Raw genomic sequence first — 16,085 nt, forward strand, 5'->3', positions numbered from 1 at the left:
AATCTGTAACACTAAAGTGTTACAGATTCTGCTATTGAAATGTTAAGTTAATTTGAGCCAAAATATGCAGCGTTTACCATGAATGGAATCTCCACTAAAGCGGGAACATTGCCTTTAAATTTCAACCAAGCTGTAAAGCTGAACTTCCTCGATGCAGATTGAATAGATCCCTTATTTCCAACCAAAGATTATGGATATACTGACAAGATACTCGTCTCTCCGCCCTAACAATGGGAGTCGCACCTGCCTATCATTTCTTTGGATTGGTGGATACATCTCATTATTGTAATCCTTTTTTGAATATTCGATGAGGGTTGTTGACATCAACTGCCTTTAGTCAGTGGAGAGAGATGCTATGCTACTAGCATCATGCCATGAATATGCATAGCCATCTCGAGACAACTCTGATATAATTTTCTCAAAGTTGCCAGGATGTCACGTGTCCTACTTATACACTATATATACAAAGGTATGTTGACACCCCTTCAAATTAGTGGATTCGGCTATTTCAGCCACACCCGTTGCTGACAGGTGTATAAAATCGAGCACACAATTCCATAGACAAACATTGGCAATAGAATGGTCTTACTGAAGAGCTCAGTGACTTTCAACGTGGCACTGTCATAGGATGCCACCTTTCCAATAAGTCAGTTCTTCACATTTCTGCCCTGCTAGAGCTGCCCCGGTCAACTGTAAGTGCTGTTATTGTAAAGTGGAAATGTCTAGGAGCAACAATGGCTCAACCGCGAAGTCCACACAAGCTCACAGAACGGGACCGCCGGGTGCTGAAGCACATAGTGCGTAAAAATCATCTGTCCTGGGTTGCGACACTCACTACCGAGTTTCAAACTGCCTCTGGAAGCAATTTCAGCACAATAACTGTTAGTCGGGAGCTTCATGAAATGGGATTCCATGGCCGACCAGCTGCACACAAGCCTAAGATCCCCATGCGCAATACCAAGCGTTGGCTGGAGTGGTGTAAAGCTCGCCGCCATTGGACTGTGGAGCAGTGGAAATGCGTTCTCTGGAGTGATGAATCACGCTTCACCATCTGTCAGTCCGACTGACTAATCTGGGTTTGGCTAATGCCAGGAGAACACTACCTGCCCCAATACATAGTGCCAACTGTAAAGTTTGGTGGAGGAGGAATAATGGTCTGGGGCAGTTTTTCATGTTTCGGGCTAGACCTTTAGTTCCAGTGAAGGGAAATCTTAATGCTACAGCATACAATAACATTCTAGATGATTCTGTGCTTCCAACTTTGTTGCAACAGTTTGGGGAAGGCTCTTTCCTGTTTCAGCATGACAATGCCCCTGTGCACAAAGCGAGATCCATACAGAAATGGTTTGTCGAGAACTTGACTGGCCTGCACAGAGCCCTGACCTCAACCCCATTGAACACCTTTGGGATTAATTGGAACGCTGACTGCGAGCCAGGCCTACTCGCCCAACATCAGTGCCCGACCTCACTAATGCTCTTGTGGCTGAATGGAAGCAAGTCCCCGCAGCAATGTTCCAACATCTAGTGGAAAGCCTTCCCAGAAGAGTGGAGGTTAAATAGATTATACATTGGGGGAAAAGGGTATTTAGTCAGCCACCAATTGTGCAAGTTCTCCCACTTAAAAAGATGAGAGAGGCCTGTAATTTTCATCATAGGTACACGTCAACTATGACAAATCCAGAAAATCACATTGTAGGATTTTTAATGAATTTATTTGCAAATTATGGTGGAAAATAAGTATTTGGTCACCTACAAACAAGCAAGATTTCTGGCTCTCACAGACCTGTAACTTCTTCTTTAAGAGGCTCCTCTGTCCTCCACTCGTTACCTGTATTAATGGCACCTGTTTGAACTTGTTATCAGTATAAAAGACACCTGTCCACAACCTCAAACAGTCACACTCCAAACTCCACTATGGCCGAGACCAAAGAGCTGTCAAAGGACACCAGAAACAAAATTGTAGACCTGCACCAGGCTGGGAAGACTGAATCTGCAATAGGTAAGCAGCTTGGTTTGAAGAAATCAACTGTGGGAGCAATTATTAGGAAATGGAAGACATACAAGACCACTGATAATCTCCCTCGATCTGGGGCTCCACGCAAGATCTCACCCCGTGGGGTCAAAACGGGGGGACCTAGTGAATGACCTGCAGAGAGCTGGGACCAAAGTAACAAAGACTTACAGAAAACGTTTGACCTGTGTCATTGCCAACAAAGGGTATATAACAAAGTATTGAGAAACTTTTATTGACCAAATACTTATTTTCCACCATAATTTGCAAATAAATTCATAAAAAATCCTACAATGTGATTTTCTGGATTTTCTTTTCTCATTTTGTCTGTCATAGTTGACGTGTACCTATGTTGAAAATTATAGGTCTCTCTCATCTTTTTAAGTGGGAGAACTTGCACAATTGGTGGCTGACTAAATACTTTTTTCCCCCACTGTATATATACACTACCAGTCAAAAGTTTGGACACACCTACTCATTCAAGGGTTTTTTATTTTTACATTGTAGAATAATAGTGAAGACATCAAAACTATGAAATAACACATATGGAATCATGTAGTAACCAAAAAAGTGTTAAACAAAATATATTATATTTAAGATTCTTCAAATAGCCACCCTTTGCCATGATGACAGCTTAGCACACTCTTGGCCAGTCCCTGCCGCTGAAAAACATCCCTACAGCATGATGCTGCCACCACCATGCTTCACTGTAGGGATGGTGCCAGGTTTCCTCCAGACGTGACGCTTGACATTCAGGACAAAGAGTTCAATCTTGGTTTCATCAGACCAGAGAATGTTTCTCATCGTCTGAGAGTCTTTAGTTGCCTTTTGGCAAACTCCAAGCGGGCTGTCATGTGCCTTTTACTGAGGAGTGGCTTCCGTCTGGCCGCTCTACCATAAAGGCCTGATTGGTGGAGTGCTGCAGAGATGGTTGTCCTTCTGGAAGGTTCTCCCATCTCCACAGAGGAACTCTAGAGCTCTTGGTCACCTCCCTGACCAAGGCCCTTCTCCCACATTGCTCAGTTTGGCCAGGTGGCCAGCTCTAGGAAGAGTCTTGGTAGTTCCAAACTTCTTCCATTTAAGAATGATGGAAGCCACTGTGTTCTTGGGGAACTTCAATGCTGCAGACATTTTTTGGTACCCTTCCACAGATCTGTGCCTCGACACAATCCTGTCTCGGAGCTCTACGGACAATTCCTTCGACCTCATGGCTTGGTTTTTGCTCTGACATGCACTGTCAACTGTGGGACCATATATAGACAGTTTTGTGCCTTTCCAAATCAAGTCCAATCAATTGAATTTACCACAGGTGGGCTCCAATCAAGTTGTAGAAACATCAAGGATGATCAATGGAAACATGATACACCTGAGCTCAATTTCAAGTCTCATAGCAAAGGGTATGAATACTTACGTAAATAAGGTATGTTAAAAAAAATTGCTAAGATTTCTAAACCTGTTTTCGCTTTGTCATTATAGGGTATTGTGTGTAGATTGCAGATTTTTTTTTTTTAATCCATTTTAGAATAAGGCTGTAACGTAACAATGTGGAAAAAGTAAAGGGGTCTTAAGACTTTCCGAAGGCACTGTATATCTGTTTTCCCAGTCATATGAAATCCATAGATTAGGGCCTAATTAATTTATTTCAATTGACTGATTTCCTTATATGGACTGTAACTCAGTAAAAATCTTTGAAATTGTTGCATATTCCATTTATATTTTTGATCAGTGTACACACCACACACACCCCAGAAACTAAGTAATCCATTTAATCATTAGTATTTAATTTTTTTAAACAAAGTGCTCAGTCACATATACATCAAATAAATTAAATGCCAACCAATATAGGCTACAATACATTAACAAAAAGTTTACATATAAACCTTATTTTACATTGAAAAATTTTTGGATAATTGTATCTCCTTCGATAAACCCCCATAGCAAATAATGTTGCACCCCACCCTTTGATGGACAGGAGTATCGCATTGGCTCCTCAGCATTCTGACCAATGGTAAGGGCCGCTTCTGCAGGAGACGGGATGTGAAGATCAGGCATGGCTGATTGGCAGCTGTGTCATGGAATGGGATAAAAGAGGCTGGAACACCAGTGAGGAGGGAGAGTGCACTGTGAAGAACACAAACATAATAGTGTTAGTCCAAAACCCATTGGGTTATAGTAATATTGTGATTTCAGATCTTTGCACTGAATTCTAAAGCAAAACTAATAAGATGTTACAAAGAAAGCTTAACCCACAGGCCATAAAAAATATGAACCTGTGATGTACTGGTGCCGGTTTTGCTCACCATCCATGTAAGTGTGTAGTGTTGTAAGCATGGGTGTGTCTGTTATGTAGGATGTGTAGTGTAGATCGTCCATGAGAGGCGGAGAAAGCCTGGACTGCTGTAGTGACGACATCGCTGCAGATGGCACGTGGTGGTTGGGGCTCACATGCTTCTTATGACGAGCTCGACAGTTCTGGAACCAAACCTGGATATTGAATAGGGATGGGTTAAGCTTCCTTTAACTTCAGGGACACCTAGAATTGTTTGACTAGACTAATGTTAGAGCGCTCACCTGAATGACTCTGCGACTGAGACCAGTCCTCTCTGCCAGCTTCTGGAGGGTCTGAGCGTCTGGGTTGTTGTCCTGAGCAAACTGGGCCTGCATCACCTGACAGACAAGATACAGAGAATGTAAGATGCGCGCACACACAATCATTAATACTGTTCCTAGTATTGTTTTGGCACTTTCATTTGCAAACATGCAGGACAGTCGTTTCTGGAGTGACAGGAAAGTAATAAATGTTCACCTGTAGCTGGTCTGCGGTGAAGCTAGTGCGAGCCCTCTTAGCTGGTTTGGGCTGGGACCCTTCCTGCTCTGATGGCAGGGCTCCCTCTACATTAACACCTTTTCATGTAAGGACATGTAACCACATAGGTCATCACATTGCATAGGAGAATGAGGAAGGCTAATTGATAAGGGAAAATCTAGAATCTCATAGTTATCAATTAATGTTTCAAAAGAATGAGCCAAAATTAAATTGCTACATCAAATCATAAGTGTGTAGAAAAAAGGCTAGTGTAAAATAAACTAATTTTTCAAAATGCAGGCCTTATTCTTCTTTCTACACACCTGTAATGTTGCTTACCACTTTCCATGGCCCGTTTCAGGTTGTCAAGCATGCAGTCGTAGTGGACACGACATAGCACCCTCTCCTCCACCAGGGCAAACTCCTCCCCCGTGGAGAGCTGGCGCTTGCAGGAGAAGCAGGCGAAGCAGGCCAGGTGGTAGGTGTTGCCCTTCGCTCTCCTCACCCAGTCTTTGGAGTGCATGTTCCTGCCACAGTTGGCACAGCGAGTTCCATACTTCCTGTGGGAAAGTTGGATGGTACTTTTTAACATGCCGTGGGGGTGTTTGTACAGTAGCCTACAGTACACACTTTCTAATAAATACATACATAATACAAACTACAGATTAACTACAGACCAAAACCACTAAAGGCAGGGTAGCCATTTTAGAAAATGATATGTTAACTATTTTAAACATTTTTATATCAACATACAATTATTTGATCATGAATCTAGAAATACAAGATTGTCCCAATAAAAATGCATTAAATGTAAATTGAAGGCCATATAGAAGTGTGACAATGGTGTGGCTATAAATACTAGAGGGCCCAAGGTAAGAAGGTCAAACAATAAGGTTAAGAGCCACTTATCTCGCCTTGTAAAAGTCTCATTAACTTCATTAGATAACAATTGAATCTGTCATGTCAAAGTTGCAACTTCAGATGTAGCCTAAACTCAACTCCTCTCAGTTGATGTGAAGTACATCGTGGAGTTGAGTTTTACTTGGCTAATCGCGCTAGAACCCTCCTGTATGGAAGAAGACACCTTTTTCACCTACCTGAAGTAGTCGAGTTTGCAGAAAACCACCTCCTCTTTGATGTAGCAACTGACATGTCTTCCTAGAGGAGTTTGGCACACGTTGCACGACAGGCAGTTCACGTGCCAGCACAAGTTGTTCACCTGAAATGTAGCCACAGCATAGTCAATCAGATGTATTCGACCGAAAGGAGTAGCTTCGTCTACAGCTTTATCCACGAAAATTAGGCAAGTATGATGTTGTCTTAGGTCTCTCTTTATGTAGTGTTGTGATGTGTGTTTTGTCCAATATTTATATATATTTATTTTTGTAATCCCAGCCCCCGTCCCCGCAGGAGGCCTTTTGCCTTTTGGTAGGCGGTCATGGTAAATAAGAATGTGTTCTTAACTGACTTGCCTAGTTAAATAACGGTTAAATAAAATAAACAAATTAATGGTAAATGTTTAGTGTGTCAACAATTTTGCTTCACTGAAATGTGGTTTTATTTACCAAATAGGCCTACAGCAAACTTTTTCCTGTCACAGTTAAAAATGTGTACACTTTAGGGGTCCTAGGCCTATGAGTTTATGGACGTTGGGGGAAACAAAATTACATACGCATTTTAGGCCTTGGTTGAATATCTAAGCCGGTCATAGGCTCGGCAACTTACCTTGAGTAGGTATTTGTCGACTATCTCCAAACCACAACTTGTACAAAGGCTTTTCCCCAGAGAGGCTGATGCCATCGTCTGCGGTGTCGAGGAAGACAAAGACGAAGATGGTGAATATGACTCGTCTTCAAAAATGTAATCCGAGGTGCCCTAGATATAATATATATAAATAAAAAGCAAAATAAGTGTCATGATACTGATATAACGCAACATTTTTCTATGCGTAAATAACGGACAATTTCATAGGACTACATTTGGCCAGGCCAATCTATGTCGGTTTTCCCCCTTACTATCTCTGACTTTCCTGGTAGCTACTTGAGGACAAACGTAAGTACTATGACTGACGTGGTTGTCCCACCTAGCTATTTTAAGATGAATGCACTAACTAAGTCGCTCTGGATAAGAGTATGCTTAATGACAAATTTAAAATGAAGGCACGGGCGAGGTTTTGGTATAGGCCTAATTTCCACTGGTAAGGTTTTACGCATAGGCCTACTATAAACAATTGGCTACCGATTCCTCCTCCTTAGGCTACTTGTCCGCCTATGCTCAGAGCATCGGAAGATGCCCCTCCACATCCCTACTTAGGCATAGTGACTAGTCAAAATAAGTTGGTGCAAAATATATATTGGAGATGGCCTTTTACTCCACTTCTGCTCGCTATGACAACCACGACGAAAAATAGGCCTAAGATGCCATCTTGAAGAACACTTTAAACACATTTTATTCTTTTTTATACATGAACCAAAACTCTTGAAATGTTCAACCACTTTTCGCAACAAAAAAACGTTAATGGTTCTCAACGCCTATCCATTTCTGTTGTCAGTCAAATTAGTTCTCTGCAGAAGGGCAATTCTTGTAAAATGATCACATTTAGGACGAAGATGACTGAACAAAAAAGCGTAATGGCCAAATCAAAGACAGATTTGTTTGGCAATTATCGCCATGGCAGCCTTCTCCAAATCAACGCGCACGCAGCCATGTATTTTGATTAGCCTGTAACGCAAACTCCCTCAGGTAATGCACTGATTAGTGCATAGAAAACGAATGGGTGGGCACCTCAGATCTAAACTTATTCACATTTTCAGTAACTTGGAACAGTCGCCCGTCGGTTTGGAGTAGCCTACATTCGGTAAAATGTTAGGCTATTTAAACAACAATGGTAGGCCTAATAGCAACATATCAAATCGAAAAATTAGCTAAATGAATGCTCCGATAATTTCTTAAAACTTTGAATATGGATATAGGCTTACCGTGCTGTCGAAAGCCGAGTTGAACCCATTTTCAATGTCATCCACCTTGGAGCAAGCCAACATTTGTTCGCTTTTCCAATACATCACTTTGTAGCCCTAGATGAAAACACAAATCCACCAGGAGAATAGTCCCATATAGATTCCATCCAGTGTCAGAGGCTGCTGCACCAACCCCATGCTCTAGCGAAAGCAGTCTTTGCATTAGTGAGGGTGGAACTTTTTCCTCTCCATTTTCCTTTTGACTGTCTTGGCCGCACCTCCTTGACACATATGCCCGCCTTGCAGTGGATATGAGATGTTATACATAGGGAAAGTATTTCAGTAATACGTCAGAGGTGATACCACATCTTTCGATATAGCTTTATTATTTTCGTTATGTTTTACATAATACAACAATCCTCCGTGATAAGATGCTCATGATTTCGTTTCTCACACGCTGCTGCTAAGCCAAAGGTGAAAATAAACTCAAACAAATGTAACAGGTAATTTAGGCCTTGTTCATCTCCTACAACTGATAGCCCAATGTTTGCAACCTTAGTTTCAGAAAAGAAAGAACTCGCATAGCGGCAATCATTTCGTTTTTAATCCACCCCATTCGGACTAACCGATAGCATCTGGGCAAAGAGCAACTGACAGCACCCCAATTGGATTTATTGTCCCGCAGCTGAGTTCAGCATCTTTATTGCTACCTGCAGCTGATGATGGTGGTAGTAGTTAAATGAAGGATGGGCCCAATAATTGCTAAATACAAGCAGGTTTGTGAAACCCCTATCATTTAGAAATAATTTCATGTGTGGCCATGTGTTCTTTGTTTTGTCATGGTAAAAGTCCATTTGTAAATCGCTCTGGATAAGAGCGTCTGCTAAATGACTTAAATGTTAAATGTAAAACACGCGCAAATCACTAGTAAAACCTTATATAAAAGGCGTGGGACCCTTTTCAATAGGAAAGCCTACAGTTCGAAACATCTGATTAAAAAAGAGATGTGCAATCTTCAGCATTATAACAATGATCATCATGCCTCTGTTATAAGTTGTTATACGATGTTGGCTATGGCCCAGTGCAGGAATTTATGTATATTTATGTACTAAGATTTTTCAGTAGGTCTCTAATTTTTTTCGTTTTCATAATACAAATACATGCTTATTATAATGTTGAGGCGAAATTGTAGCCAGCATAATACAATCTCAATCTCGTTTGAATGTTGAGTTATCCTGTTGAAATTATTTACTGTATGCATACGTTTTCCTAAATTGTGATAGCCTGTGCAAACTCTGCAGCCCTGTACATTTGATTTGGTCCTACTTCGATTTGTTTTTGCCAAGTTAGTTATAGTTTTTCTTATAAGACAGCGAACTAACAGCTCTGCCTTTTCTTGCGTGCGTGCCATCAGCGCTGACACACACACACACACAGCGGATTTTTAAATCATCATCACCCAAAAATATTGTATGAATTTATTTTGTAAATGTAACCATTCTTTCTTTCAAATAGGCTGTATTTATTTGTTTTAACAGCAACATATTGCTTTCAGATAGTCCTAATGGAAACGTTCCAATATCTTTAAATTAATTCAAATGAGCCTATTATTATTTATTATTATTATTATTATTATTATTATTATTATTCTTCACGTTGTTAAATGTTATTTTCTCTTTGTTGTTTGTTTGTACTTTTTTAAAATTAAATAAACACATTTAGGGTGTAGATCAGCTTTAATATTGCAGATAGGTTGTAGCTACCATCAATGTAATTGTCTGCATCACTTCCCCCATACATTTTTTTGCAAATCTATATATACATACACATACATACACATATATACATAACACTACTAGTCGAAAGTTTTAGAACACCTACTCATTCAAGGGTTTTTCTTTATTTTACTATTTTCTACATTGTAGAATAGAAGACATCAAAACTATGAAATAACACATACAGAATCATGTAGTAACCAAAAAAGTGTTAAACAAATCAAAATATATTTTATATTTGAGATTCTTCAAATAGCCACCCTTTGTCTTGATGACAGCTTTGCACACTCTTGGCATTCTCTTAACCAGCTTCACCTGGAATGCTTTTCCAACAGTCTTGAAGGAGTTCCCACATATGCTGAGCACTTGTTGGCTGCTTTTCCTTCACTCTGCGGTCCGATTAATCCCAAAACCATCTCAATTTGGTTGAGGTCGGGGGATTGTGGTGGCCCGGTCATCTGATGCAGCATTCCATCACTCTCCTTCTCAGTAAAATAGCCCTTACACAGCCTGGAGGTGTGTTGGGTCATTGTCCTGTTGAAAAACCAATGATAGTCCCACTAAGCCCAAACCAGATGGCGTATCGCTGCAGAATGCTGTGGTAGCCATGCTGGTTAAGTGTGCCTCCAGCAAAGCACCCCAACACCATAACACCACCTCCTCCATGCTTTACGATGAGAAATACACATGCGGAGATCATCCGTTCACCCACACCGCATCTCACAAAGACACAGCGGTTGGAACCAAAAATCTCAAATTTGGACAGATTTCCACCGGTCTAATGTCCATTGCTCGTATTTCTTGGCCCAAGTAAGTCTCTACTTATTATTGGTGTCCTTTAGTAGTGGTTTCTTTGCAGCAATTTGACCATGAAGGCCTGATTCACACAGTGTTCTCTGAACAGCTGATGTTGAGATGTGTCTGTTACTTGAGCTGCAATTTCCGAGGCTGGTAACTCTAATGAACTTATCCTCTGCAGCAGAGGTAAGAAACATGAGCAATGGACATTAGACCGGTGGAAAGTTGTCCTTTGGTCTTGAGTCCAAATTTGAGATTTTTTGTTCCAACCGCTGTGTCTTTGTGATATGAGGTGTGGGTGAACGGTTGATCTCCGCATGTGTATTTCCCACCGTAAAGCATGGAGGAGGTGGTGTTATGGTGTGGGGGTGCTTTGCTGGTGACACAATGCTTAGGCCTCTACTTCCAGCTTATACATACCTCTCCCTCAACGTGATCAAGACAAAGGAGATGATTGTGGACTACAGGAAAAGGAGGACCGAGCACGCCCCCATTCTCATCGACGGGCTGTAGTGGAGCAGGTTGAGAGCTTTAAGTTCCTTGGTGTCCACATTACCAACAAACTATCATGGTCCAAACACACCAAGACAGTCGTGAAGAGGGCACGACAAAGCCTATTCCCCCTCAGGAGACTGAAAAGATTTGGCATGGGTCCTCAGATCCTCAAAATGTTCTACAGCTGCACCATCGAGGGCATCCTGACTGGTTGCATCACTGCCTGGTATGGCAACTGCTCGGCCTCCGACCGCAAGGCACTACAGAGGGTAGTGCGTACGGCTCAGTACATCACTGGGGCCAAGCTTCCTGCCATCCAGGACCTCTATACCAGGCAGTGTCAGAGGAAGGCCCTAGAAATTGTCAAAGACTCCAGCCACCCAAGTCATAGACTGGTCTCTCTGCTACCGCACAGCAAGCGGTACCAGAGGGCCAATTCTAGCTCCAAAAGGCTTCTTAACAGCTTCTACCCCCAAGCCATAAGACTCCTGAAGAGCTAATCAAATGGCTACCCGGACTATTTGCATTGTCGTCCCCCCACCCCCCACCCCACCTTTTACGCTGCTACTACTCTCTGTTTATTATCTATGCATAGTCACTTTAGCTCTACCTATATGTACATATTACCTCAATTACCTCGACTAACCTGTGCCCCCGCACATTGACTCTGTACCGGTACCCCTTGTATATTGCCTCGCTACTGTTATTTTACTGCTGCTCTTTAATTATCAGTTATTTCTTTTTATATATATTTTTTTTAACTTATTTTTTACTTCACTTATTTTTCTTAAAAAACTGCATTGTTGGTTAAGGGCTTGTAAGTAAGCATTTCACTGTAAGGTCTACACTTGTTGTATTTGGCGCATGTGACATACAATTTGATTTGATATACATTTTATGGACAAAGTCTATTTTACAATAGTTTTATTTTGTTTGTTTTTACTCCTGTCCTTCCTCTACCCTCAACCTGTCCCATCTATTTCTGATGTCCATCCGGTTTGATTTCTATTTGCCATATCTTTCAAACTGTGCTCTTTGACAAAAGTTCTGAACTTATAACCTATATACAGTGGGGAGAAAAATTATTTGATACACTGCCGATTTTGCAGGTTTTCCTACTTACAAAGCATGTAGAGGTCTGTAATTTTTATCATAGGTACACTTCAACTGTGAGAGACGGAATCTAAAACAAAACTCCAGAAAATCACATTGTATGATTTTTAAGTAATTAATTTGCATTTTATTGCATGACATAAGTATTTGATCACCTACCAACCAGTAAGAATTCCGGCTCTCACAGACCTGATCGTTTTTCTATAAGAAGCCCTCCTGTTCTCCACTCATTACCTGTATTAACTGCACCTGTTTGAACTCGTTACCTGTATAAAAGACACCTGTCCACACACTCAATCAAACAGACTCCAACCTCTCCACAATGGCCAAGACCAGAGATCTGTGTAAGGACATCAGGGATAAAATTGTAGACCTGCACAAGGCTGGGATGGGCTACAGGACAATAGGCAAGCATCTTGGTGAGAAGGCAACAACTGTTGGCGCAATTATTAGAAAATGGAAGAAGTTCAAGATGACGGTCAATCACCCTTGGTCTGGGGCTCCATGCAAGATCTCACCTCGTGGGCCATCAATGATCATGAGGAAGGTGAGGGATCAGCACAGAACTCCACGGCAGGACCTGGTCAATGACCTGAAGAGAGCTGGGACCACAGTCTCAAAGAAAACCATTAGTAACACACTACGCCGTCATGGATTAAAATCCTGCAGCGCACGCAAGGTCCCCCTGCTCAAGCCAGCGCATGTCCAGGCCCGTCTGAAGTTTGCCAATGACCATCTGGATGATCCAGAGGAGGAATGGGAGAAGGTCATGTGGTCTGATGAGACAAAAATAGAGCTTTTTGGTCTAAACTCCACTCGCCGTGTTTGGAGGAAGAAGAAGGATGAGTACAACCCCAAGAACACCATCCCAACCGTGAAGCATGGAGGTGGAAACATCATTCTTTGGGGATGCTTTTCTGCAAAGGGGACAGGACAACTGCACCGTATTGAGGGGAGGATGGATGGGGCCATGTATCGCGAGATCTTGGCCAACAACTTCCTTCCCTCAGTAAGAGCATTGAAGATGGGTCGTGGCTGGGTCTTCCAGCATGACAATGACCCGAAACACACAGCCAGGGCAACTAAGAAGTGACTCCGTAAGAAGCATCTCAAGGTCCTGGAGTGGCCTAGCCAGTCTCCAGACCTGAACCCAATAGAAAATCTTTGGAGGGAGCTGAAAGTCCGTATTGCCCAGCGACAGCCCCGAAACCTGAAGGATCTGGAGAAGGTCTGTATGGAGGAGTGGGCCAAAATCCCTGCTGCAGCTTGTGCAAACCTGGTCAAGGCCTACAGGAAACATATGATCTCTGTAATTGCAAACAAAGGTTTCTGTACCAAATATTAAGTTCTGCTTTTCTGATGTATCAAATACTTATGTCATGCAATAAAATGCAAAATAATTACCTAAAAATCATACAATGTGATTTTCTGGATTTTTGTTTTAGATTCCGTCTCTCACAGTTGAAGTGTACCTATGATAACAATTACAGACCTCTACATGCTTTGTAAGTAGGAAAACCTGCAAAATTGGCAGTGTATCAAATACTTGTTCTCCCCACTGTACGTTTTACGGACACAGTATGATTTACATTAGTTATCTTGTTGTTATTAGTCCCAACGTTCAGATCCATTCAACCCCTCCCATCTATCTCTTAACACCATCCATATTGGATTTCTATTTGCCATATCTTTTTCAACTGTGCTGTGATGTTTCACAAAAGTTCTGAACCTTTCTATTCTCATTGTTTCTACAGATTGTAAATTAAAAATAAACATTTTTGCTAAAAGTATTATTATATTATTGATCGATTGACTATGACTTTTCAGATCACCCAGTAGTGCTATCTGCAGGGTTAGCTCCAGGTAAATATTGTAATTCTTCAGCCATTCCTGGACCTGTGATGACCAAAAACAAGCTACATATGGACAGTACCAAAACAAATGATCTAATAATTCTGTCTCTTTGCAGCAAAATATGCAGAGCTGGGAAGGTTGTATTCCCCATATAAATAACATTCTATTGGTTGCAAGAAATGTGTATAATCATTTAAATAGAAAAATTCAAAGTTTTGAATCCGGCGTCGTTTTGCGTGTCAGTTCATAAACCCTGTGCCATGGATTTCGGTACGTCAAAAATCTCTTCCCAACTATTTTGCAATCTATATGGCACGGATGTTTAACCAATTATGATCTTTAATGCAGGGCCGACAGACATGTTCCTTAATTTTTCCCCCTTCCACTTTCCTCTCCCATTTTTGCGGTAATGCTGCAATTAGTTGGTTGTAATTTTGGGTAGAGCAGCCATTTCCATATGTTTTTGTTAGCTGTAAATGCAACATAACTCCATCAGTCCTACCTATGATATCATTTACGAAGATTATACATTTTTAAATTTTTTAAAAAAAAACGTTTTTTTAATCAATTAGTATATTTGAGTTTAACCACAATATTTGTTCTGTCCTTTCTGGTGGATTAAATTGAAATTGTTAAATGATCATTTGAGAAATTCGATTGAACCAAATTTTGACCAATGGGCAAGAAATCTATTTCTCGTCATGGAAAAATATGCAGAGACTAAACATTCTGCAGTCTATAGTTAGATACATGTCTAATTGTATTAGATTCACTGTTCTTAGAATATGTTATTTTACAAGAGCAGACCGAACAATTTAAATCTCTCACTGGGCTATTACTGAAACCCTCTTAATCAGATCAAATGAACGGTATGCTTATTAAAATATGCAAACATTATTCTTTTTTTTCAAGTGTGTGGTTGACAGTATCAACCTCTTCATCTGTGTTTCTCCCTATGTGGAAATTTCACAGCAAAGCCACAAGCATTCAAAATATCAATTTTCAGACTCTGGGGGAAATGTTTTTTTGTAACATATACTTGTTACTAACACATGTAAACCCCCTATGATTTAAATCCTTCGTCAGGGAATTTCACCATGTAACCTATAATGGCCCATTTCAGAACTTTATTTCCTGGTCTGCAATTGCTGTTCATGTTATTAGTTAGTTAGATATATTGTATAGTCCATCACAACTTTGTGGCAACAGTTTGCGGAAGGCCCTTTCCTGTTTCAGCATGACAATGCCCCTGTGCACAAAGCGAGGTCTATACAGAAATGGTTTGTCAAGAACTTGACTGGCCTGCACAGAGCCCTGACCTCAACCCCATTGAACACCTTTGGGATGAATTGGAACGCTGACTGCGAGCCAGGCCTACTCGCCCAACATCAGTGCCCGACCTCACTAATGCTCTTGTGGCTGAATGGAAGTCCCTGCAGCAATGTTCCAAAATCTAGTGGAAAGCCTTCCCAGAAGAGTGGAGGCTGTTATAGCAGCAAAGGGGGGACCAACTCCATATTAATGCCCATGATTTTGGAATGAGATGTTCGATGAGCAGGTGTCTGCATACTTTTGGTCATGTGTATAATTTCAGGTGACATCATTTAAAAGACATTGGGGGAATACTGTTGGTTGACTTGACATCAGTGTGTGTTTGCCTCTCTGAAACCAAACTGAAAGAGGTGACTCCGGGATGCTGACCTAGCCATATCTCAGACTGGCCAAGAAAACGAAAAGATTAAGATGGGCAGTCTGAGAGATGGCTTTTTCTTTGCAACTCTGCCTAGAAGGTCAGCATTCCGGAGTCGCCTCTTCACTGTTGACGTTGAGACTGGTGTTTTGCGGGTACTATTTAATGAAGCTGCCAGTTGAGGACCTGTGAGGCGCTTGTTTCTCAAACTAGACACTAATGTATTTGTCCTCTTGCTCAGTTGTGTACCGGGGCCTCCCACTACTCTTTCTATTCTGGTTAGAGCCAGTTTGCGCTGTTCTGTGAAGGGAGTAGTACACAGCGTTGTACGAGATCTTCAGTTTCTTGGCAATTTCTCGCATGGAATAGCCTTCATTTCTCAGAACAAGAATAGACTGACGAGTTTCAGAAGAAAGTTATTTGTTTCTGGCCATTTTGAGCCTGTAATCGAACCCACAATTGCTGATGCTCCAGATACTCAACTAGTCTCAAGAAGGCCAGTTTTATTGCTTCTTTAATCAGCACAACAGTTTTCAACTGTGCTAACATAATTGCAAAAGGGTTTTCTAATGATCAATTAGCCTTT

General features: G+C 41.3%; 1 protein-coding gene across 1 annotated transcript; it reads right to left on the reverse strand.

The window, feature by feature from the left end:
- Window positions 1-4,055: 4,055 nt before the first annotated feature.
- Window positions 4,056-7,879, reverse strand: LOC311146535 (LIM/homeobox protein Lhx8-like; the record flags this gene model as incomplete). Its single annotated transcript, XM_084183053.1, has 8 exons — window positions 4,056-4,132; window positions 4,312-4,495; window positions 4,583-4,678; window positions 4,818-4,915; window positions 5,157-5,377; window positions 5,915-6,036; window positions 6,543-6,692; window positions 7,796-7,879. The coding sequence occupies 8 exons, from the start codon at window positions 7,877-7,879 to the stop codon at window positions 4,056-4,058; spliced, it is 1,032 nt and encodes a 343-aa protein (XP_084039179.1).
- Between the last annotated feature and the right edge of the window lie 8,206 nt (window positions 7,880-16,085).

The sequence above is a fragment of the Coregonus lavaretus genome (genome assembly GCF_964263955.1).
Source record: "Coregonus lavaretus genome assembly, chromosome: 19".
NCBI lineage: Eukaryota > Metazoa > Chordata > Actinopteri > Salmoniformes > Salmonidae > Coregonus > Coregonus lavaretus.